The sequence below is a fragment of the Conger conger genome, chromosome 16 (assembly GCF_963514075.1).
Source record: "Conger conger chromosome 16, fConCon1.1, whole genome shotgun sequence".
NCBI lineage: Eukaryota > Metazoa > Chordata > Actinopteri > Anguilliformes > Congridae > Conger > Conger conger.
The window spans coordinates 33016434-33039243 of NC_083775.1; the positions used below are offsets into that span (position 1 = coordinate 33016434).

At 43.7% G+C, this 22810-nt stretch overlaps 2 protein-coding genes across 3 annotated transcripts in view; one reads left to right on the plus strand and one right to left on the minus strand.

The window, feature by feature from the left end:
- The first annotated feature begins 807 nt into the window (after positions 1 to 807).
- Positions 808 to 11764, plus strand: p3h4 (prolyl 3-hydroxylase family member 4 (inactive)). Its single transcript, XM_061223612.1, has 7 exons — positions 808 to 1353; positions 3184 to 3333; positions 6025 to 6196; positions 7235 to 7363; positions 7475 to 7620; positions 9301 to 9384; positions 10966 to 11764. Exons 1-7 carry the CDS (start codon positions 886 to 888, stop codon positions 11113 to 11115), a joined length of 1299 nt encoding a protein of 432 aa, XP_061079596.1. The 5' UTR covers positions 808 to 885; the 3' UTR covers positions 11116 to 11764.
- Positions 11765 to 13340: 1576 nt separating this feature from the next.
- The window catches only part of LOC133114306 (disintegrin and metalloproteinase domain-containing protein 11-like), a 50544-nt gene continuing 41074 nt past the window's right edge, over positions 13341 to 22810 (minus strand). Inside the window, exons 26-27 of one of the 2 annotated variants that reach the window (XM_061223576.1) lie at positions 20906 to 20923; positions 13341 to 17314 (exon numbers count right to left, since the gene is read on the minus strand). In XM_061223576.1, coding sequence (XP_061079560.1) covers positions 17299 to 17314; positions 20906 to 20923 — 34 coding nt within the window. In that variant the 3' untranslated portion in view covers positions 13341 to 17298. Of the gene's footprint in view, positions 17315 to 20874; positions 20924 to 22810 lie in introns of those variants that run through there. The other variant, XM_061223575.1, reaches the window with a different exon arrangement.

Consider the following 22810-nt stretch of genomic DNA (forward strand, 5'->3'; position numbering starts at 1 on the left):
CTAGTGCCAACTCGCGCGTGTTAAAATGAACGGTGTGGTGTTTTATTTGATGTGTACTTAGCTACCCTCGCAAGTTAAACACATCTGGCTTTCTCAAGAAGGCCTAATACTACCCTACCAGTTAAGGACAACGGGGTCCTAAAGCTCAGTTTGTAACATGATATCCAAGACAGAAATATGTGGAAGATCACAATCTATAGAGATGGATTAAGAACTGGTCACAGTTACAAAAATGAAATGTCTCACAATATGATGTAGGCAATATGAACATCAAATAAATATTTATATAGCTTACTGGGGCTGTGTAGGGCTATTGTTAACTCACACAATCCCTATGATTTACCTTCATTTTAAACAAGGGAGATTTTCAAGCTCTAGCTTTAGCGTTTTTTTCTTCAAATGAATCTGTTCCACTTTGCATTATTATTATTATTATTATTATTATTATTATTATTATTATTATTATTATTATTATTAGTGGTAGTAGTAGTAGAGTAGTAGTAAGTAGAATGTCACATGAGGTCTTAATACTGAATTGGCTTTGTCGCCTATTTGTTATACTATTATTGTCATACTTTGTATCTTGTTTCATTGCTCATAACGGAAGGCAATTCTGTCGCTGACGTTACGCTAGATATCGATAAATGTGACCGTATTTGCGGTCTGAGTATTTGTTTGGGAACTTTACACTGGCGGGCGTTACGACCCGGGAAATACGAAGCTGAGACTGGTTGTGGCTGGCTCGCTCCTGTCCAAAACTCCTGAAGGACCCAAACTTTTATATCCCTCCTTGAATTCTTCCATTCATCGCTCTCCTCTTCGTAGGCTACGTGCAAGCTGACATGCTCATCTTTTGAGTATTGGTGCGGAGGAGAGCAGTGGACCATGGCCTCGAACGTTGTGTCTGTGAAACGGTCGCTGATCCCGCTGTGTGTGTGCACAGTTTTGGCATCCGTTGTGCACGCGCAATATGAGAAATATAGTTTCAGGAGCTTTCCACAAAATGATCTCATGCCCCTCGAATCTGCGTATGGACATGCCTTGGACCAGTACGCCGCACAGAACTGGAAGGAGAGTATCAAGTATTTGGAACTAAGTTTGCGCCTACACCGGCTCTTGAAAGACAGCGAGGCATTTTGTAGCCAGAACTGCAGCCTTGTCAGTCGAGACCCAGACCCCCTTTTCGCCGACAACAATCTCCGTGTTTTGCGGCACATTTTACTCCGGGCATCTTGTCTCAAAAAGTGCAAGGTGGACTTTCCCGTATTCAAGATGTCCTATCCCAGGAGGGATATACTGGATGCCTTTGAACAGAGACTGCCTTACCGGTATATACAGTACGCATATTACCAGGTGGTATTAAGCTTTCAAATCTTTTCTTAAAATGGCATTATTCTTTACAATTGTTACAGGCTATACGGGGTATACATTAACATTTGCTTAGGTGTAGTTGCTCTAGCCTACCGTTCAATATTGGTGCTAAAATAGACGTAGTTGGCAACTGGAGTTAATAAGTGATGTAAACCCCAGTTATGTATTTTAACATTCGAGCCACTGCTGTTATTTTGAAAAATCCCAAATGCATGTTTGAATGAAGGTTTTCCTCATTTTGCATAGCCTCATGAATTAGTCGGGGAGATTCGTGTCTCATTGAGAAATTATTTCTAGAACTTTCAGGTCACCAAGGTTCCTTATGATGTAGGTTTCTACGTCCACAAGCCATTCACAGTGAGATAAAATCTGTTGGCGCATTGACTTGAGCAGAATCCCTTTTATCCGTCCGATGTCCCCGTTCTGCATCTATTTGAACTGACGATTAGTAAGCGATTGCAGTTCTTTGTCTGGTGTAGTTTATATTCTTTACCCATGGCCATATGTGTCCGTGTGCGCCGCGACGCATTTTTTTCCGTGACTCGCGGCAGCCCTCCAGCCGATCTCGGAGTAGGGGCTACTGGGATCTCCGTTTGCCACGTCCCCCAAAATATACCGTGCTCGCTTAATCTACCTCTGACTGTGAACCATACTCCTACCTGAGCGCTGCGCCGTAGTTTCTATTGCGTGGCCTACGCGTAATTTATGAAGTGCGCCAAATCTAAATTGACCTGATTCAATCACACATCGCCAAATCATGTTTTGGGGCATTCCGTTAGTGTATATGACAGGGAGACCATGGGACATTTATTAGGCTACAAATACAATCCCAAACTGGTAGATTGCCTCCTAACTCCCAATTAAATTCTGGCAGACTCTCCTTGCGAACGACTCGCAAAAACGTGGGTCTGAATGAAGACCTTCAAAAACAGCTACAAATCGCCATAGGTGCAGGGTGTTTTTTATTTTATTATTCCTCTTGCTGTTTTTTCGTACTGAGCTTACAGTGTCTTGTTGCTCAACTAATACTCCCTGCACAGCCATAACTCCGAACAGTTTCTCAAATTGGGCAATGGGGTTAACCCTCCCACTCCCCCAGGAACTACAGCTGTTTTAATTGGTCAGCTGCACAGTGGGTTACAGACACTTTGGTGGTCTTGTGGAACTCTGGAATTCACCTGGAGTGACTATGGCACCCGGGGACCCAACTCCGATTCAGCAAGAGAACCGAGAACATACTAGACGCGTCAAGTCATAAATAAACCGCGTCAGATGTGTGCTTTTCCATGACTCAAAATCTTGACACGAATAAAGTTTTCCATGCTCTGAGTACTGGGTATGAATCACTGTATTTCTTTGACACTGCTTTTGCATTTTAGTCAAATGAAGTTAGCTCACTGACAAATGCAGAAGGTGGACTGATTCTGAAATATATGCAAATTATTTATTTTTTTCGCATTAATTTACCCCCATTTGGATTTGATTTTTTAAAGCTGAATCCATTGATCATAAATTGCAGTTGAAAAGCAAAAGCGACGTTGCTTAATTCGGTCTTTCTTGGAAACGGTTTTCCATCGCTTCCGGAAGATTTTCCCCTCGGCTATACTTGCTTCCCTTTAGTTTTCCTCATCACGGGTCCTTCAGAACGTGTGATCACAGCTAACGCAAAATGTTCTCACAATGTTGATGCAATGTTGTGTCAACGTTGCAGCATTAACATTTCAGTAGAGCGATATTAGGCTAGCATGAAAGGCTAGGCTTTGGCTGTAGCGTTGCTGACCGATCGCGTCCTCCTGTCTCTCTCGCTCCCAGCTGAACAACCTGGAGAGGGCTGTTTCCGCAGCCCACACCTTCCTCCAGAAGAACCCTACAGAACCCTTAATTTCCAAGAACATGAATTACTACAAGACCCTGTTCGACGTGGAGGAGTACCTAATCGACCACGAGGAGCGTCCTTATGAGGTGGGTGGGGCCTCCACATTCCGTTCAGTGCAGGGTTGCACTCAAGATGCAAAACACTGTGCTGTGGTTTACCTTGAATGCTCCCTTCACTCAACTCAAAACTCTGCAACAATCGTTGTCAAACAATACTGTACAAAAGCCTTAGGCATCCTAGATTTTTTAAATATAAATTTGGTTGTTAAACATGAAATGTTTTTTTTTTTTTCTGCATTAGTGTGTCAGTCAAAAAGAGCAAATTGCAGATCTTCTGCTTACTTTGGCTGTCTGACTTTCTTTTAGCTCACCCCAGACAGCCGCAATCAGAACATTTTTATCAGAAAATTGGCTACTTTACTTTATTTAATGAAATACAAAACAATCCCTGTAAAATGTAATTTAGAAAATGAATACTTGGAACAGATTGACATCTACAAATTTATTTGCAAATTTCCTTTCTACTGGCACATTAATGCAGTGCTGTATGCTGGCTTCTTTTTTGTACGCTAACAGGAACAGGAAGTACAAAAACAACTTATTTAAAAATTGGCTTATCAAGGGTCATGGTACCAACACTTTGAACACCTTGATATTAAGCAGGGCGCCATTTCAGTTAGTAAAAGGGTTTAGATGTGGAGGGCAGCCCGGACCTGAGAGGCTGGAGTGAATGTGAGAAGGTGTGCTCCTCATGAGCTTGGCCATTTACCCATTAGAGGGTAACAGGACTGCCGCCATTCAGGCTCCAGGCTAGCTAATTCCTCCACCTGCCTGCTTGTATCGTCGGTTGGTATGCGGCGTGTTCGTACGGACCACTGCCTCGCTGGTGCCACGTCTGACTGGGGCTAATTCGTTTGACATTTCAGGGGAATGCGACCTGCATGACCTCAGGGGGTTATGGCGATATAAAGCTGCCTCTCTCTCAGCGTACCTGCTCCCCTCCACCTGCGGTCATGCGTTTATGAGCCATATGACTAATAAAAAGCTTTCCAATACAGAAAAATATTTAACATTTAAGATGAGAAAAAGATTAAAGGAACCTGCACGCTGAAGTAAAATAAGGAGAAAATCAAAACTGATGTATACCAAAAAATATATTTATTCAAAACATGTGCTCCTGCAAAAAAGTGCAAAAAGCAAAACTACTGACATGGGAAATTAAAAACCGCCCTGCAAAAATGCTTCATGTAGCTATATGCTCTTGGTTTGTCATTTCATTTTGTCTGGTGTTCGTTCACATATTGTTACATTTAGCTCTATGCGTTTCGAATATGACTCAGAACTTGGTGATCTTGCCTCAGGATTACACTATTCTACTCTGCAAAAATGGAGGGCTGTCAAAGGCATAAAAACATTCTCAGCCGCCCTCATCTGGACATCTGGACGTAGCCTGGAGTCCACCTGCATTAAGTTAAGCTTGGGCAACACAAAATCTACAGTGTTAAATCTACAAGTTAAAAATATCTTCACTGGTGCTTCCTCAACCTGTGTTTGAAATGTGGTGCTTGTATCATAAAATGTACAATATGGTCCTGCATCTCTCCACAATTATGTATGTTAAACGGACCCTCAGAGCGTTGTGCTGAAGTGAGAAGCGTCTGGTCTGAGGCCTGGTTCTGATTACCGTGTGGCACACTGCCGCGTCTGCTCCCTGGCCCGTTACTGCGAGCAGCTCAGGGTTCCCAAAAACCAGAGGGGAACAGACCTCTTTCTACAGTGCTCAGAAGCACATACCATTCAACTGTCGTCAAAATAAATGTGATACATTTCTCTAGAAAGTGTTCATATGAAAAAAATTAAATATTTGATACCTTATCACAATGGCATGTTTGTAGTCATAACGATTTGCATTTGTAAATTTCATGCTATTTTGAACTAGTCGTGTTGGATGTGTATTCAAATTTGATGATGTTTAACGTGCTAGATATTTGCCCAAGGTCTGATTCACGCACAGAACTTTGTATGACTTATGCGCAAGCTTGCCCAAACATCTACGCATTCCAAAGAGCATCTTTAAAATTAGGTTAGATATGTTGGTCAATATTACCGTGTCAGACTACATTGTCGGCTGTTCCTATGCAGTATTCTTTCTCCAACTACTCGACTGCTGGATTATCTTCTGAGAAAAATAAAATATTTGATGTTCTCTAATTAAATGGCTTCATTTGAAATGCAATTTGGAGTGTGAAAACAAGCTTTTGCAACTACCAGTGACCATTAAATCCAGATAGCTGGATAGACATTGTAATAAATGGATGAACATGAACCAAAGGATATGCATCTGTTTTTCTCAACACGGTAGTAACCTTCTTTAGATTTTCCACCGCAAAATGTACTGGTAAAATAAATCTGAAATAATAATGTAAATAAGCTGAAATGTGTAAAATCAGCCTATAACTGTCGGCTTTTCGACTATTTTCCTGAATGGAACAGTTTCAGAATATTTTCCTCAATAAAATAGTTCTCTCCTGTTTTGGCATGCTTTCCTGAATAAAACGGTTCACTCCTGTTTCTAAATGCCTTCCTGAATAAAACCGTCCTCTCCTGTTTTGGAACGTTTTCCTGAATAAAGCGGTTCTTCAGTCTCAGAATGTTTCAGTCAACAAAACAGTTTTTTGGTCTTCTCTTGCTCCTGGGTGTTTTTCTGAATAAAGCGGTTCTTCAGTCTCAGAATGTTTTGAGTCAACAAAACAGTTTTTTGGTCTTCTCCTGCTCCAGGGTGTTTTCCTGAAATCGGTGAAGCTGTTTAACTCGGGCGACTTCAGCAGCTGCGCCAGGGACATGGAGCTGGCCGCCAGCGAGTTCTTCAAGGCGTACGACCAGTGCCTGGCAGGCTGCGAGGGGGTCTACGAGGTCACGGAGACCAAGGACTTCTACGCTTCCCTGGCAGGTCAGTCTGGCCCACAGCATCTCCTGCCCCCCTCACCTACTGCACGCACCAGCCCCACCAATACCCCATTCATTACATTACATTATTGGCATTTGGCAGACGCTCTTATCCAGAGTGACTTACAGTTGATGAGACTAAGCAAGAGACAATCCTCCCCTGGAGGGTTAAGGGCCTTGCTCAACGGCCCAACAGCTGTGTGCATCTTATTGTGGCGAGACCGGGATTAGAACCACTGACCTTGCGTGTCCCAGTCATTTACCTTAACCACTACGCTACAGGCCGCCCCATTAGCATTAGCATTTTCACTAGTAGAACGAGAGGGCACAAATGGAAATTGGCAAAGGAGGAAGTATTTTTTCACACAGCGAGTGGTCAATGTGTGGAATAGCTTGCCAGTGCATGTAGTGGAGGCAGAAACACTGGGGGTTTTCAAGACCAGGCTAGATTCGATTTAGCTTTTAGGCAGATTAGGCAGCAGGTACACTTAGTGGTAGGAAAAGGTGAGCATTGCTGGGCTGAATAGCCTTTTCTCGCCATTACCTTAGTACCTTATTTTATGTTATTACATTACATTACAGTCATTTAGCAGACACACTTATCCAGAGCGGCGTACAATAAAGTCCAAATCAAAGCCAGGGACCTAGAGGAAAGTACAGTTCCAAGTCCTAGATTGATCACATAGATACAACTTTCACCCTTGAAGACCATAACTGCATGGCAGGAATGCTTTCCAGCTGTGTGAGAGGGGCCGGGCATTGGAGAAAAAAAAGAAGAAAATTTACAAACTCAAAGAAAGCAGTTACTGATTTTGATGCTAGAGCCCAATTTACAAATTTCACTATACCATTCCTGTGTTTTTGATTGCAATCTACCAAATGAGTAAAATACATTTGTCAATTTTGTGTGATTCAAATGTCTTCTGATTAAACTGTTTAGTATTTCTTTGAACGCGTATCGAAATGACATCTTCCATTGTCCTTCACACCTTTTCCTCTTTCCACGTCCTCGCGCTCCTCCCTGGTTCCCTCGTCCTCCTAGATCTTTACAAAGATGCTCTGAAGTGCAAGGTGAAGTGTGAGGCCAGCCTGACCCCCAATGTCGGGGGGTACTTTGTGGAGAAGTTCGTGGCCACCATGTATCACTACCTGCAGTTTGCCTATTACAAGTGTAAGTAGGAGGCGGTACGTCGCCTCGCGTCCGACTGTGTTCCCATTGAGCCAACATGGCTGCCGCTCAGGTTTACCTGAGGTGGGGAAGTGACCGCTGTTCTCTGTGCAGTGAACGACGTGCGGAACGCCGCGCCCTGTGCTGCCAGCTACATGCTGTTCGACCCCGACGACCAGGTGATGAAGCAGAACATGGTGTACTACCGCTTCTACCGCGAGCAGTGGGGATTGGAGGAGAGCCACTTCAGACCCCGCCCAGTGAGTGCCTGCAGCTGTGCTCATTGGCTAAGAGTGCCTGCCACACACACCCCCACACCATCCTCATTGGCTCGCTCACCAACCTCCGCAACATTCGGTGTTTGTGCTGTTTTTAAAAACTTGGTAGTTAGATGGGTGCATTGATGGGGAGGAAATGATCAGACTTGGGTCAAATATGTAATTGTTTTGGATGTACTTTTGCGTTCCTGAGCTTAAATTTGATGCAGGTAAATTGGAGCCTATGAAATACTCTCAAGTGTGCAAACCCCTGGTCCTTCTTGGTTGGCTCAACAGCACCAAGATCAATCGAGCACAGAAAAGTATTTGAATCCATGGCAATTACAAATTTGACCCTGGTCTGAAAAGTAGTGACGGTTGAATGAGTGGAATGTAATTCAGAGCACCCTCTGAGGGAACTACATGGTTTCCACAAGAACATAAGAATAAGTAATGACTTTAACAGGCTATTCAACCAATCTCAGCTTGTCAGTTAGCTCTAGTCTCCCCTGACTAGAGAGAATCCAGCACTGTGTCAGACCCGGACAATACCTGTGTCTCCCCCTGTTATGTTGACGGAACTTAACCTCACAAAATCTTGTAGTTCACTTTGTTAACCCTTTTTGTAAATTTAAAAACACTCTTACAAAATGCTCCCGCCTTTTTCTTGGTTGGATAAAGTGTCTTATGTATGTCTGTGCATTTTCAGATAATTGCATACAGGGAGCCAATGTAGTTGCCCTTCTTTGCGCTTGTTCAATAGTATCCCTATATTTTCTTCACATAATGGTACGCAGTACTCTAAATGTGCTCCAACAAAGGCATTTTGGTGACATCAGTTACCTACTTGGAATTCAATATGTGTTGCTCTAAGTTTGTCCAGTAAACGTAGGCTGATGGATGAAATAGATGAAAGTTATGTTTGGAAGGCTCTGAGGGTTGAGGAAGCCTCTCCTGAAAGCCTTTCCTTTCCTACCTCCACCCGCTCCAGGGAATGTATTGGGTTTCCCAAACAGACCCGAAGAAAAACAATCCCTTCTTTCTGAGTTTCAGCCTTCCTCTCCACAGGGGCTGAGCAGAAGTTCCTAAAATATTGGTGTTCCGAGGGAATTTTCACGTTACCCTGTGCGTGCGTCTCTGCCAGAGCATCTATAGTCGAGTCACTGCATGCTCTCTCTGACCTGTGGAACACTGGAGAATGAAATCAAATTAAACGGAAAGTTAATTACGGGTGTTTATGAGTCAACGGGTGACGAAATAATGGCGTGGAATATTTTTGACATGAAAAGAAAGACAAAATGGCATCATTTTCTTTCAGTCAAGGTAGTAATTAGACACCACACTTAAACCCCTCCTTGCTTGTTGCCATGGTTTTGACATTCCTGACTTAACTGCTACCATGCCCGCCAGCTTCCCAAAATTAAAACACTAGAGCCTCAGGCTGACCAGCTGTGGGGATTGAATTGCTCTGAGGAAGAGGCCTCTGTCAATCTCAAGTTACACATTCCCCATTGTATTCTACCGTCTTTGTGTCTCTACTTCGGGATTAGACAGAGTGCTGATTTAATATCGCCGTGGCCCCAACGCTGTAGGTGGAGAATGTCATTAAGTGACTACTATAAAACATTCGCTGGATCTCTGAATGAATTTTCGGTGCTGACACAAACTCCTCCCATCCTGCAGGAGGCGCTGCGGTACTTTAATCAGACCACTACGCAGAAGGAGATGCTGGAGTTTGCACTGAATTACCTGCAGACAGACGATGAGGTAAGAGAAGCTGACCGTGGCGTGAGGAATAGTTGGTCAGTTGCCTTTGAGCTCTTAAGAGATATGGTTTGGATATTGACAATAGACCATAATCCTGTCAAGCTGGGCTCATATGAGATTTGTTACAGGATGTTTCGTATACCTGCTGTCGGAAAAGAGTTATTTAATGAAAACTAGAGAGCCAATGGGTGAACAAGAGAGTGAGTGGAAGTAAAGGGGGAGGGGCTAAATGGCTAATTTAACTGTCAGCTGTGTTACAAGTTACACAGTAACCAAATTTTCCATTTAGAAGAGACCATATGATTTGAAATCAGTACTTTTATGAGCATAGCTCTTAATGTTTTAACAAAAACATTGAAAGTTAGTTTATTGCTTTGAGACAAACAAATATCTAGATATCTAGCTTGCCAAATCTGTTATCTGCATTACCTTTTTTTTAAATTTATTGCCACAGAAAATGGAAGAAGCTGGCCATCTTAGCTTGGTGGCTAGTCTGTCTTTTAGTCTGCTGGTCAGTTTATTGCAAGCAAGAGCTTGCTTTCCTATGCAAAATGTAAGTTTTATAGCGAGACGAGCATTAATATCAGTGGCAAGTGGGTGGCTGGAAACTAGATTGTAAGCTAATATGTAATATTATAAAGGCATACAGTGCCCTCAAAAAGTCACCCCCTTCCCTTGAACCTTTTTACATTTTGTTCTTTGTTTCCCCTCCGCCAACACAATGCATTCACACATGGATACATTCAAACGGTTTTTGAAAGAATTGAACTCTTTACTCTGGAAACAACGTAACAAAATTAATATACGTATTAATTATTCCAGAACTTATGAATATGTCTTTGTGATGTACATTGGTTAATAAAAGTGCTATATAAATAAAGTTGTACTTGCTATTTCTGTTTATTTAAAAATCAGGAGTGCCATCCGATTGGTCAGCCAATTAACTACCACCGGCTAACAAGCTTTCATTAGAAATAACGGTTTGAGGTAGTTTTATGTTTATAATCTGAAAGCCCCCTTAGAGAGAGGCAGAGAGTGCAGGAGCAGTGAGTTGGGGACTGAGGGTTCTTGGCTTGGAGAGCTAGGAGATCCCAGCTAGCTGAGACATGTGACGGAGAGGTGTGGGTAGCTGAGGCTTGGCTGTCTGTTTGCCCAGCAGTTTGTCTGTTTGCCTGCTGCCAGGCTGGCAGAGACGGGAACACAAACAGAGCCGCGCTCTGCTGGGGTCAGGGCCAGGGACATAGCCTACAGCGTAGGGAACGCGGCTACCCCGTAGCCTCTGTGTAGATTCGACGCAGAATATAAATCAGACTTTAGGGGGAGCTTGAGTCATGGCTAACAAAAGTCTGTCTGTGTGTGTTTCTGTATCTGTGTGTCTGCGTCGGCGTCTGTATGTATGCGTGTGTATGTACGCGTATCTGTGTGTCTGCGTCTGCTTGTGTGTGTGTGTGTCTGCGTGCCTTTCTGCGTGCGTTTCTGCGTGTCTGTGTGTGTGTGTGTGTGTGTCTGCGTGCGTTTCTGCATGCGTGTCTGCGCGCGCGTGCGCGTGCGTGTGTGTGCGTGTGTGATACGCCCTCGTAGGACACGGTGAGCCCAGAGGAAAGCATTACCGGACTCAAAGACCCTCCAGATACGGAGTTTGAAGGCCTGGGGGACTATGAGGAGTCCATCTATGCAGAGTGGTGGCAGGAGCCCAAAACCAAGGGGGACACGGGTGAGCCAGTGGAGTGAGCTGCACACACACCGGCCGTCACGCCAAAGCCAGAGTCCTGGATGAGCGGCACATACACCAGGCATCAGAGTCCTGGATGGGCGGCAGGTAGACTGGGCTCCGGTCAGAACCACCCATGGAAGGGACGTTCAACACCACCCACCCAGTGCAATACAGCCCCACCCAGCCCAACCCAACCCCACCCCACCCCACCCCACCCAGCCCAGCCCAGCCCAGTCTCACTCTCCCCAGTCCAGCCCAGATGGTGAGGAAATGATGGCGGACACAACCTCATAGAAATGTGACCTTCAGTGGGACCAAGCATCTATAGACACGGAAGCAACCAAATGATCGATCCAGTTTAACCACAGTTCATTCTCATTCATTTCCATACCTTGTCCCGAGGAAAAAAAGGTTTGTTTCATCTTGGACGGTGTATTATAATTATTGCCTTTTTTGTTATCCTTATTTAATTGTTAATCCTCATTGTGCCTTGGCCTTCAGTTAGAGGGCAGTGATCTGTGAAGCAGTGTTGCATTGAATGGAGTCCTCTCTTGCACAGTGCCAGAATTCTGTTTGTATTTTTGCAGCTCTTTTTGAAGCATTTATATGTAAAATGTGCCAAAAATAAAATGGCATCCCGCTTTAAATAAACTCTCAAAAAATCTACACCAAGGGCCGCCGATCTGTTTCAGGATTTTGTGGCAACTTCAGCTCTTAATGATTTAATTGGCTCAATCATGTCTAAATCTGATATGTATATAAGCACCAGGTACAGCCACAGACTGCAGGCGTATCCTAAAGATTTTACTGATCCTGTACAGGAGTGAACCTGTGCAGTTTATTGGGCGGTCAGAAAACTAAAATAATTGGTTGAAACAAAAACCAGCACGTAGGACTCCAGCCCTCCAGGACTGGAGTTGTGCCCCCCTGATCTACGCCTAAACAACTGGTGAACTTTTACCTGTGATGGACAATCAATGAAAGTAAGGAATTATCCCAGGAGGAAAATAGAAAGCATTGAACAGAACTCTAGCAAATTGAAGCAAAATCACCCACTACTTATGACCGTATTCTATTTTTGGTTCTCATTGAATAAATCATATGATGTCCTAGGTGTCATCAACTGTAATCTCCCTTCATCAGTTTGGGTGAGCGCAGCATGCAGTCTCCTCCAAAATTCATGACGTCGGATGTCTGCTTTTATTTGTGCGGTTGATCTGTTAAGCACTCTGAATACCAAACACAAGTGTATTAACAGTTAAAGCTCCTAATTTAAGCAACATGTAAAATACATTTGACTTAATTCATTACTGATCAAAGATATGAATGAAATCACCAAGTTCTTTGATAGGCAGAACAACCTGTTGGATCAACCTTTATCAAAATGCACAACCCACAACCAGAAATGTGTAAAGTTGCAACAGTGATCCATGTCTAATCTAGAGACTGGGTTCAGATAGCTCAAAAACAATTAAGTTTACAGAGATAGACAAGTAACAGTCCCAAAATAAATTAATAAAAGAAAATACCGAACAACAGCTCGTCTCCCAAGGAAGTCGACACTCAAAAATTATGAAAGAACACTTGGTTGAATAGGTGAATTAACCATTTTTAAGATCTGGAATCTTAATAGTATCAGAGATGCCAGAGTGAAGTTTGCTCAGCCACCCCCATTGACACACGTATACACACACACACACACACACACACACAAACAAACACCCCCAGTTCCTGCTAATTTTATTATCAGGCCACTATGATTGGCCCTTTGAAGTTTCCCATGGCCAAATGGTGAATGAGGAATTAGTTCCCTGACACCAGGGTTGGAAGGTCCAGGGGTCAGAAAGTACAAGTCCTGCCATGTGTTTCTTTCTCCGTGGCCAGCTGTTCTCACTAATCGTTCTACCTCCTGGGTGAAGTATAAACCGAAAGAAAAGTCAACACTGCATTTAGAGAAAATGTTTGCCTATTCCACCACTTTCTCATTCAGTGGGCTGAATTTACATATGCGGGCTGTTTTGGGCTTGCAGATTAAATCATCAGAGATTTCATGTGTAGCTTCTGCAGACTCGGGGAACGTCTTGAAGGATTATGCGAGTGCAGTCGCAGACCAGATTCCGTTCCTATCCGCACAATAAGCAACCCAGCAACCCCAAAATGTGTATTTTTTTATATATATCTCCCTCTTAATGGACTTCAGTACTGCAGACATCCAATGTAATAAAACTCAATGACAAAGGAGTTTATCTTTTTCAATTTTATTTCACATTTCATGTATCATTCATTCATTTCATGTAGAGGTTTAAAGTCCATTCATCTCAATGACCCTTTCTTTATAAAGATAGCTTTAAAAATATGAGATTGACTGCCAAAGCCTTTGTATTTGTCTTGCTCTTCCAGTGGATTGAAAGGAATTTTGATATTATCTCAAAGGAAAAGGAAACGCCTAACCCACTAGACAGAACAATAGGGCATTCATTGAAAAAAAAAAAAAACTAAAATTGTAACATTGACTTCTGTTCACCCGCCAACTGTACAGTCAAAACAGTCAGCTGTAAAGGGATTCATGTACAATATGTATATTTCCCTATGTACTGTACAGGTTCGCACCTGGATAGGAACATTCCCCGGTGCTTAAACTATGGACACATGTACAATTCTGCACGTGGAGCTGAGCCGGCTATATCTAGACAGGTGTATTCTAGAATAACAGATCGTACTCGACTCCGTCTGTTCCGTATATATATTTTCATATATTACACGTGTTTGTTAAGTATACAAACTATGTACAAGCTGATGTATGCATGGCTGTATTCAAGCACATTTAATGCTCAGTACATACTGTTTGTGCTCGTTTTGTTTTTTTTAAGTGTCATGATTTTACAGCACCGATAGGTACATGAAAGTTAAAAAAACAAGAACAGACATTAGAGATTTGGGGGCAGTTCAGGGTAGTAATAGGTGGAAAAGAGATTGGGTGGAGGGTAGTGACAATGGTGCAAAAGTTGTGACACCGTTTACAGACAGCGGAGAGATGTGGTTGGATGAGGTGTACCAATGATGCGTTTATAACTCACTATTTGGGTGTGGGTGGGGTAATAGTGCTGGTTTTGTGGTTGTTAGAAGGGGAATATCTTCAGAACTCCAGTGGCTTCAGATTAACCTTGGTTCAAATGTAGCCTTTGGTCATACTATAAATGTTAACCTTTTGCTTGATGGAGGCCTTTTGGTTGCAATTAAAATAGAATCTGTATTTCTGTATTTCAATCAAGAGGTTTGTTTTGGGACATGGAAGCTTCAAGAAGCTGCATGTGTGGATTACCCCACCAAGCCACAAACTAAATTGTGAAATCGTCCTTAAATTTAATTCCCAAAAATAAAAATGTAAAAAATAAACTTTACCTTGCATGAACATATGGCCTTTTGTCCAAAGATCTAAAGTGCTTTACATTAAGAAGCTAATCCATTAGCATAATTCCACCCTCTGAGAAACGTACTCTAAACGCAGTCACAGCGGGGTGCAACAGAACAGAGTCATCGCGCATTGTCCGATGTAAGCCTGAGAGGGCCTGGTATTTACCGTGTGCCCTCGGACTACGTATCCCAGAATGCAACTTTGGCACCAGAGACCAACATGAGACAGATATTGACCCTGTGATGTGATGGAGTCATTGTGAGAAAGCAGCAGTTTGCCAGTTGTACAGTAAAGCAGTAGTAAAGCACCCTGGTATAGTTCCCTTCACCCGTTATGGACTAAGGCGCTCTATAGAAAACGGCCAAGGAATCACAATGCATCTCAACGGTCATGTGATCAAGTACAACGCTGGTGCCACATCCGTCTGTTCAGGGAGATGTAATGCACAGGTCACATCCGCCCGTCAGGGGTTAAAAGGATCTCTCCGTGTACTGAGATGCGCAGCTCTGTTGGTCAAACTGTTTGTTGCCAACTGAACGGGAACTGCAAACAAACCCCACATTGAGCCTGGGAACCCTGGGAACAGGGTTAAGCTGGGCTCCTTAGTCAGCTGGAAAACCGTCAATCCTGTGTCAGGGAACTCAAGTCAGAAATGATCATTTGGTATGCTATGCTTTTATAACCCTTTCACTATCTTTCTTCTGTACCTGCAAAGGCCCATTGGAAGTGATGATGTTATTATGATACAGCTCCTTCCAGCTTGTCGTTTAAGTGGCTAGAGGTGTGCAGGTGACACTCTCTAAAGGTGGCAAATCCACTAAATTCTCTGAATTCATTCTGTACAGTGGAACAAAGTGGGTGCCTTATACCCCAGGTGATATTGGTACTCTGCGACGTATTAAAAATAAGAGGGATACATTATTCTGAACTTTCATTATTCAGAACACACTGAATGACAATGCCTGCATGGATTTGCCTTTTTTAAAAAGAGAGCACACAGGCCACCCCCATTTTGTTTCTAAGAACATGTACGGTGACTCTTGTGATGAATAAAAAGGATTCAGGCAATGTATATACAAACAAATGTATATACATTGTATTCAATATACATACAGTATATGCATCCGCTGTCCTGTATCACATACATTTTTTATATGTTGCATTGAACACATAATACGTACTCAGCTGGCAGTCTAAGAGTGTGTATGTGCAGTGTACACATTTGTAAATACTGGCAAACACACACGTGCATTCAGACTATTCTACGCATGTCTGCAATGCGAGAAATTGTTGTGTTACTGCATGTTGACTGTTTTTTTTCTGGGGGGTTTTTTCCCCCCGTTTTTTTAAATTAGCATACATAAATAGCAAGGACTAATGGTGGAATGTTAGTAGACAACACATGAGGTCAAAAGTCACTGAAGATGACCACTCCTACAGTGTCTCTTTAGTTCGAGTGGGTCCCCTTGGAGGAACACCACCCATACAACATGCTTAATGCCCATAAGGTTCAGACATCGTTTTAAACAAACTTCAGCAGTTCTGTTCACTCCTCAGCACTGCTTGAAGCAGTCTTCATCATAGTGCATTTTCTTTCACAATAATTTTTTTTTCTTTTCTTTGGAAACAGGGCCGTTCATTGTTTTAAAGGAGCTTTAAAAGGAGTTCTTCCTGACTGTGGTGAACACCATTTAGTACAGACGGTGCCTACAGGTATCAAGTGCTTAGATCTATGTTTTATTCGAACTACCCAGACCGTAGATGTAGATGTTGTCACACTCTGCTTTTTATTTTGATTGCTTGGCGTCTCCCCGGAATGCTGGAGTGAGCTCCAATGCCAGTGTCTGGCAGCTGATACACGTTAGGCCTAAGACGCATTTTGTTTACCCACAATTCCATGCGGTGGATGGATGATTGATTCAGAACAGAATGTTTTCTTAAAAGTGGTGGTTGTGCCCTGACATGCAGCTCAAGACATGACCTAATCCCATGGCGAAGACGGGCAAATCCGTTTCCAAACTGCATCGGGACTGCTTCTCCCTTGCACTGGGCAGTTATGTTCGTTGACAGACAGACATGTTGTTCCCTTCCCCTCCCAGAAACACTCCCTTCAGGACAGAGGTTAGAGTGAGAACACTCGAGAAAAACACAGGGAGCGACGTGATAGGACAGCGATACTCTCTCGTAATTGGCCGTCTCGGGACCAACCAGCCTGAGCACTAGCTTAACTCGATTCCTTCCCCTGGCACGGTCGCCACCACCTCTATCTTAACAAAATAAACTTTCCTGGTAGACTTGCCGATGCACCATTGAGTTAATCGGTTTGAGCCGGTTTGGCAGTCGGGACCTTGCGATAGGTCTCTGCAGTCTGTTTGACTGAAGCAGCTGAGGAGGACGGCACAGAGTCTCCATCTTGGAGCGGCCACGCTATCGTAATCCGCCAGCCCAGGCCGCTGCTGCTCGGGACGGGGGGCGGGTTCTCGATGGCCGTCTGAAGGCCGTTGGTCGGATGACAGCGTTGTCGTGGGCGTGGCTGCGCGGCGCACACTGGCAGGAGTGATTGGCAGTCAGGTCTGGTTGGAATGCTCGGTGTGAGGGCCCTCGGAAGGCCGGCGGAGAGGGAGAGGGACGGAGAGAGAGGGGAACGGTAGAGGAGAGAAACACGGTGGGGGGATAAAGAAGTAGGGACAAACTAGAGAAAAGCATTGTGGGAGTTTTGGAATGAGGAAGACTTCTTCTTCTTCTTCTTCTTCTTTTATGTAAAAAGGACACAGTGACAGATATCCTATCCCCCACCAGATCTGGAGACGAAACAGAAATGAGAAACGGAGAGCTTAGCCAAGAGAGGAAATAACAGAACTGAGAGGCAAACACAGGAGGATGTTCATGGGAGTTAAAGGGACAATAGGTAAGATTTTTGTGTTGTTACAAGACCATTGTAAATCCGTTCGTATCATTGAAAAAGGCTCACTGACATGTTGACTCACCCTCTGCCTGTGTTTATAGTCGTTAAATTTGAGTTTTAAAATATGCAGTTGACGGACTGACACTCTACACTGTACAAAAACATTGTACAGCTGTACAATAATTCAAGCTCATTGGTTGAAAATAGGTTCCAGTCAATGGCATGGCAGGGGGGGGTTTCAACATCAGCACGGAGGGGTTAACGGTGTTGTGGTTTGAGGGTGTTTGTTGCTGCAATGCCTCTCTTGACCATTAGAAGTCTGAAATGACCTATTGTACCTTTAAAACATTTTTTCTCTCCAGAGCGTAAAGTATTATGCAATTTACCAAAAATGTCACCACAAATGTTAGAATTCATATGAATTTAAATTGACAACACTACTCTTATGATGTGTGTACATAGTTACTGAGCTTCATTCAAATTCCAAAAATGTACAGAATATTTACAGCTGTAACCTATTACAGCACAAAACTGTTTGATGTTGTAGGCCCAAATTCAACACCACTTTATTATTCAAGTACTTTTCCTGTGATCTACCACAGGTCAGCACAAATGTACAATAGCCAGTACAGTACATAGACGAGCTTGAATGTTCTCATTTACTGTTAAAAGCACCTTTCATCCAAAAACAATTCGGCAACATAAAAATCCAGTGCTATGCTCCTGGGTCCTGAAAAATGTGAGCCCTAATCGCACATCCCATATCTAATGTTCCTTTGGGCATTGTGTGAGACACAGGGCGGGAGATCTGCAGGGTGCATGTTGATGATGTCATGAAACATGGAGCAGCAGATCTGATGGGTGCATGGCGATGAAGTCATGGAGCAGCAGATCTGACGGGTGCGTGGTGACGATGTCATGGAGCAGCAGGTCTGACGGGTGCATGTTGATGATGTCATGGAACATGGAGCAGCAGATCTCATGGGTGCATGGTGATGATGTCATGGAGCAGCAGATCTGACGGGTGCATGTTGATGATGTCATCGGGAAGAATGGCGGGAGCCCACACTGGGGGACTGCCATCCTGCAGGCAGTGCGGTCATGTGGAGGAAAGGGTGAGGCAGATAACCAAGGCAGAACAAAGGCGGCATTGCATTGTGGGTAGAGGAGCCAGGCGATGGAATGGAGGCCAGAGGAGGTCATTTGATGCGAGGAAGGCAGGAGCCAATGGGATGCAGAGGGGGTGGGACACATTGCAATGCGGTAGGGAGCAATTGGGTGGGGTTGAGATTCATGGGATTAGGGGTGATGTTAGGGGTGGGGCAAGTTTATGGGTGGGGTAGTTTTAGGGGTGGTGTTAGGGATGAGGTAGGGTGTGATAGGTTTAGGGGTGGCGTTAGGGATGGGGTTAGGGGTGCGGTTAGGGTGATGATCGGGGTGGGGTAGGTTTAGGGGTGCGGTTAGGGGAGGGGTTAGGGATGATGGTCAGGGTGGGGTAGTTTTAGGGTTGGGGTTAGGGTGATGATCGGGGTGGGGTAGGTTTAGGGGTGCGGTTAGGGTGATGATCGGGGTGGGGTAGGTTTAGGGTTGGGGTTAGGTAAGTAAGAAATCTCCCAAGTTGTCCCATATTAGGGCCTCTTGGGAAATAAAAGTTTGCACTGGCCATTCAGGGTACTGAAGCCTTTAAGTAGGAAGAATTTGGTCCCTCTTGTGTCGGTGCTCTATGTGCGTTGGTTTAGTCCTCTTGGAAATAGAGTGCTAAGTTTGAGAATCCAGTGTTTCTCAAACCTGCGTCTCTCCTCCGGTGTCCAATTATTGTTTGTTTGAAGGCCCGATATTTCTAGTGCCTCAAGTCCATGGTGAAGGAAATGAGCCACCAGGTGTGTGTCGGTCTCTCTGTGATTTCTAATGTTGTATATATGTTGTGCTAGTCTACATTTAATTGTGTTCCCTGTCTCTCCTACATATATTATACCACATTGTTTGCACTTAATGGCATATATGCAGTTTTTAGTGTTTTTAGTTAGTGTTTGTTTTATTATGTAGGTTGTGTTGATAGTGGTGTTCCTGACTGTAGTGGCTTGCTTGCAAAATATTGGGCCCTGTGTAGGTAAAGTATTAATTTCTGGTAGTTTGCTGCTTACCAAATGATCTTTAAGATTTTTATTTCTTTTATATGCTGAGATAATTTTATAGTCCTGGATAATGTTTGTGTTCTGTAGAGTGCAGGTTAGATTTAATTAAATTTTTCTGTTTGCAGCTAGGCTAAATGCTGAGTAGGTGGTGATTAGCGGGATGATTTTGCGCGTGTCTTGTTGTCTGGTGGTTAAGAAAGTTTTCCGGACCTGTCTAAGGAAAGATCTGGAATACCCCCTTGGTTTTAATGCATTGAAGAGGGTCTGGGTAGCCTCTTCAAAATCTATTACCTGTGTGCAAATCCTGTTGAACCTGAGCAATTGTGATTTGATCAGGCCCTTGAAAGTGCGTTTAGGGTGGAGACTGTTTTTATGTAAAAGTGTGTGTGTGTCAGTATCTTTAAAGAAAACTTTAGTGTCTAAAGTGTGTGTTTGGGGAAAAAGAGGGCCCCTTGTATGTGGTAGTGTCCAAGAAATCTATTTGTTGGTTATGCGTGATGTATTTAACTGTTATCATTCTATGGTGTGTGTTGAGGATTTGTTTAAAGTGTTTGAAGTCCTCTAAACTGTGTCCATGTTCCCCATATGTCATCCAAGTATCTAAAATAATTGGTGGGTAATTTGGGGCATTTTTGAACAGTCTCCTCCCAGTGTGCCATGTAAATGTTAGCGTAGGCCGGTGCAAATTTTTTACCCATCGCTGGGCCGCTGATTTGTAAAAAGAATTCTTTATTGAATTCAAAATCATTTTTTGTCAGGCTGATTTCTAACAGTTGTAGGAGAGATGTATCCGGGCGGCTGTCATCCGGGTATTTCTCCATCCAGAGTTTTACAGCTGTTAGCCCTGATGCAGTGTTTATGTTTGTGTAGAGACTATCTATGTCAATTGTGAATAAAATTGTGTCCTGTGTTATTTTTGTGTTTTTAACTATGCGTATGAAGTCGTATGTGTCTTCTATGTAACTGTTGTGCTTAGTTGACAGTGGAGTGAGGAAATAGTCTATGTATTCTGCAATCCTGTAGGATTCGCTGTTGCAGTCTGAAACAATAGGTCTCCCTGCCGGGATCTCATATGGTACACTCCAGGACTGAGGTTGTTTGTGTATTTTGGGGAGGAGGTAAAAAATCCTTGGTCTAGGATTTTCCTCCCCAAAATCAGGGTGGGGTAGGTTTAGGGGTGCGGTTAGGGATAGGGTTAGAGTTAGGGTGATGATCAGGGTGGGGTAGGTTTACGGGTGCGGTTAGGGATAGGGTTAAGGTTAGGGTGATGATCGGAGTGGGGTAGGTTTTGGGGTGACTGTGGGGGTGGGTATAGTGCAGTTCACATCCTTGGCTGTCGTGCAGGATCGTACCTTCCTCTTCGAATGTTCCTTTATCCCAGGATGAGCAGGAGAGAGAGAGACAGGGAGGGAGAGAGAGTGAGAGGGGGAGAGAGAGGGAGGCAGGGTTATAAGTAGGAATCACAGGGCAGGTACTGAAGGGGGCAGTCATGTCAGGAAGGGGCACTGGCGAGGTTTGGCCCAGGGACAGTCACATATTCCAGCACAACCTGATGAACATTACAGGGATGATTCTGGATATTTAAAAAAATATTATTTCAGATTTAGTGTATGTTTTGCCCAATTCTGTGTGTACTGTAGAATAAAAAATAAATATTTCTAATGCAAGAAAATGTATTGTTTACTCCCAATAAAATGTATTGAGTTACATTCTTCTCAAATCATGTCAAACAACAATTCGTTTTTTTAGTGCTTGTGGAAAATTCCTTAATTTCAACATTATTATAGGATATAAATAAAAAAGTCAGATCGCAGGGGCTCTGGCTAATGCAGACAATGCTTTTTATTGTTTTAAAATTATTTAAAATGCACTTTATTGTTGAGAAATATAAACATGGGGCTGAAATATGATTGGACGGTCAGATTAGGACTGAAATATTATTGGACGGTCAGATTAGGACCAAAATATTATTGGATGGTCAGATTAGGACCACAATATTATTGGATGGTCAGATTAGGACTGGAACATTATTGGATGGTCAGATTAGGACTGGAACATTATCGGATGGTCAGATTAGGACTGGAACATTATTGGATGGTCAGATTAGGACTGGAACATTATCGGATGGTCAGATTAGGACTGGAACATTATCGGATGGTCAGATCAGTTCTAAGGGAAGTGACTGTGTTTACGTGGCCACTCGCAGTGTTCATTCCAGAATGTTCCAATACTTCCAACCCGCCCTTATTAGTGGAGGGGTGCACAAAAAAGGCTGATCCGTTTCAGGATTTTGTGCCGACTTCTTCTCTCAATTCACTAGCTCGGTCATCTTTATAGCCGTCATAAAACTAAAACTAACATAATTGATTGTAACAAAAACAAGCAGGCAAACCCGCCTTCCACCCCTGGATTAGTGTCTCACACACGTGATGGGAGAATGAGACGTCATGAATCCAAAAATGGGAGGAGATACACAAAGCCATTAGTGGCCCACATAGATTTAGTGTGACAAACCAATCGTTGCGTTTTCCTGCGTGGTGCAGTTTTAATTGGTCGAAACACGTCTGTGATTGACGGCTCCGCTCCACCCATAATGGGATTCCTGAGGACTGACTCTCCCACTACAAATGCACAGCTGGGCTGAGCACGGAACCTCCCGGAACAGCACCATAAACTCCCATCCACCACTATACAATCCCGTCCCATAAACCCGGTGGGTGTGTCCCAATACTTTCAAAAATTGTATCCTCCTCCCCTCCACTCGTCCCCTCCCCTCATACCTCTGGACAGGAGACGAGGTGGTGGTGGAGGAAAGGAGCGTACGTTCTTCAAATTTCGCAGCATGTTTGCGATTGCTGTGGCTTTCGATCTTCGATCAGCCCGCCTGACGCAGACTTTGTTCACTTCCTTACCTTGTGCAGGCCACACCCACCGTCGCCGGCCCACCACCCAGCCGCAACCCCTGCCTCGTGCTCCGCCCCCTTGCTCATGCTGGCATGCACAATCAGCCAATAAATATCCAAGGCATACATGCAGGGCGGGACTTAACAGAGAGGGCACTGCGGGGTCCCTGGCAGGCTCAGTCTGGAGTGTGCGTGTGATTTCCTCTACACTGTACGTGTGTCTGTGAGTGGCTTTGCGTGTGTGTGTGTGTGTGTTTACATGTTGCGTGTGTGCATGCGTGTTTGTCTGTGTGTATTTTTTTTACTGTTTGTGTGTCTGTGTTTGATTGGTCAAATGGTGGAATTTCCATAGGA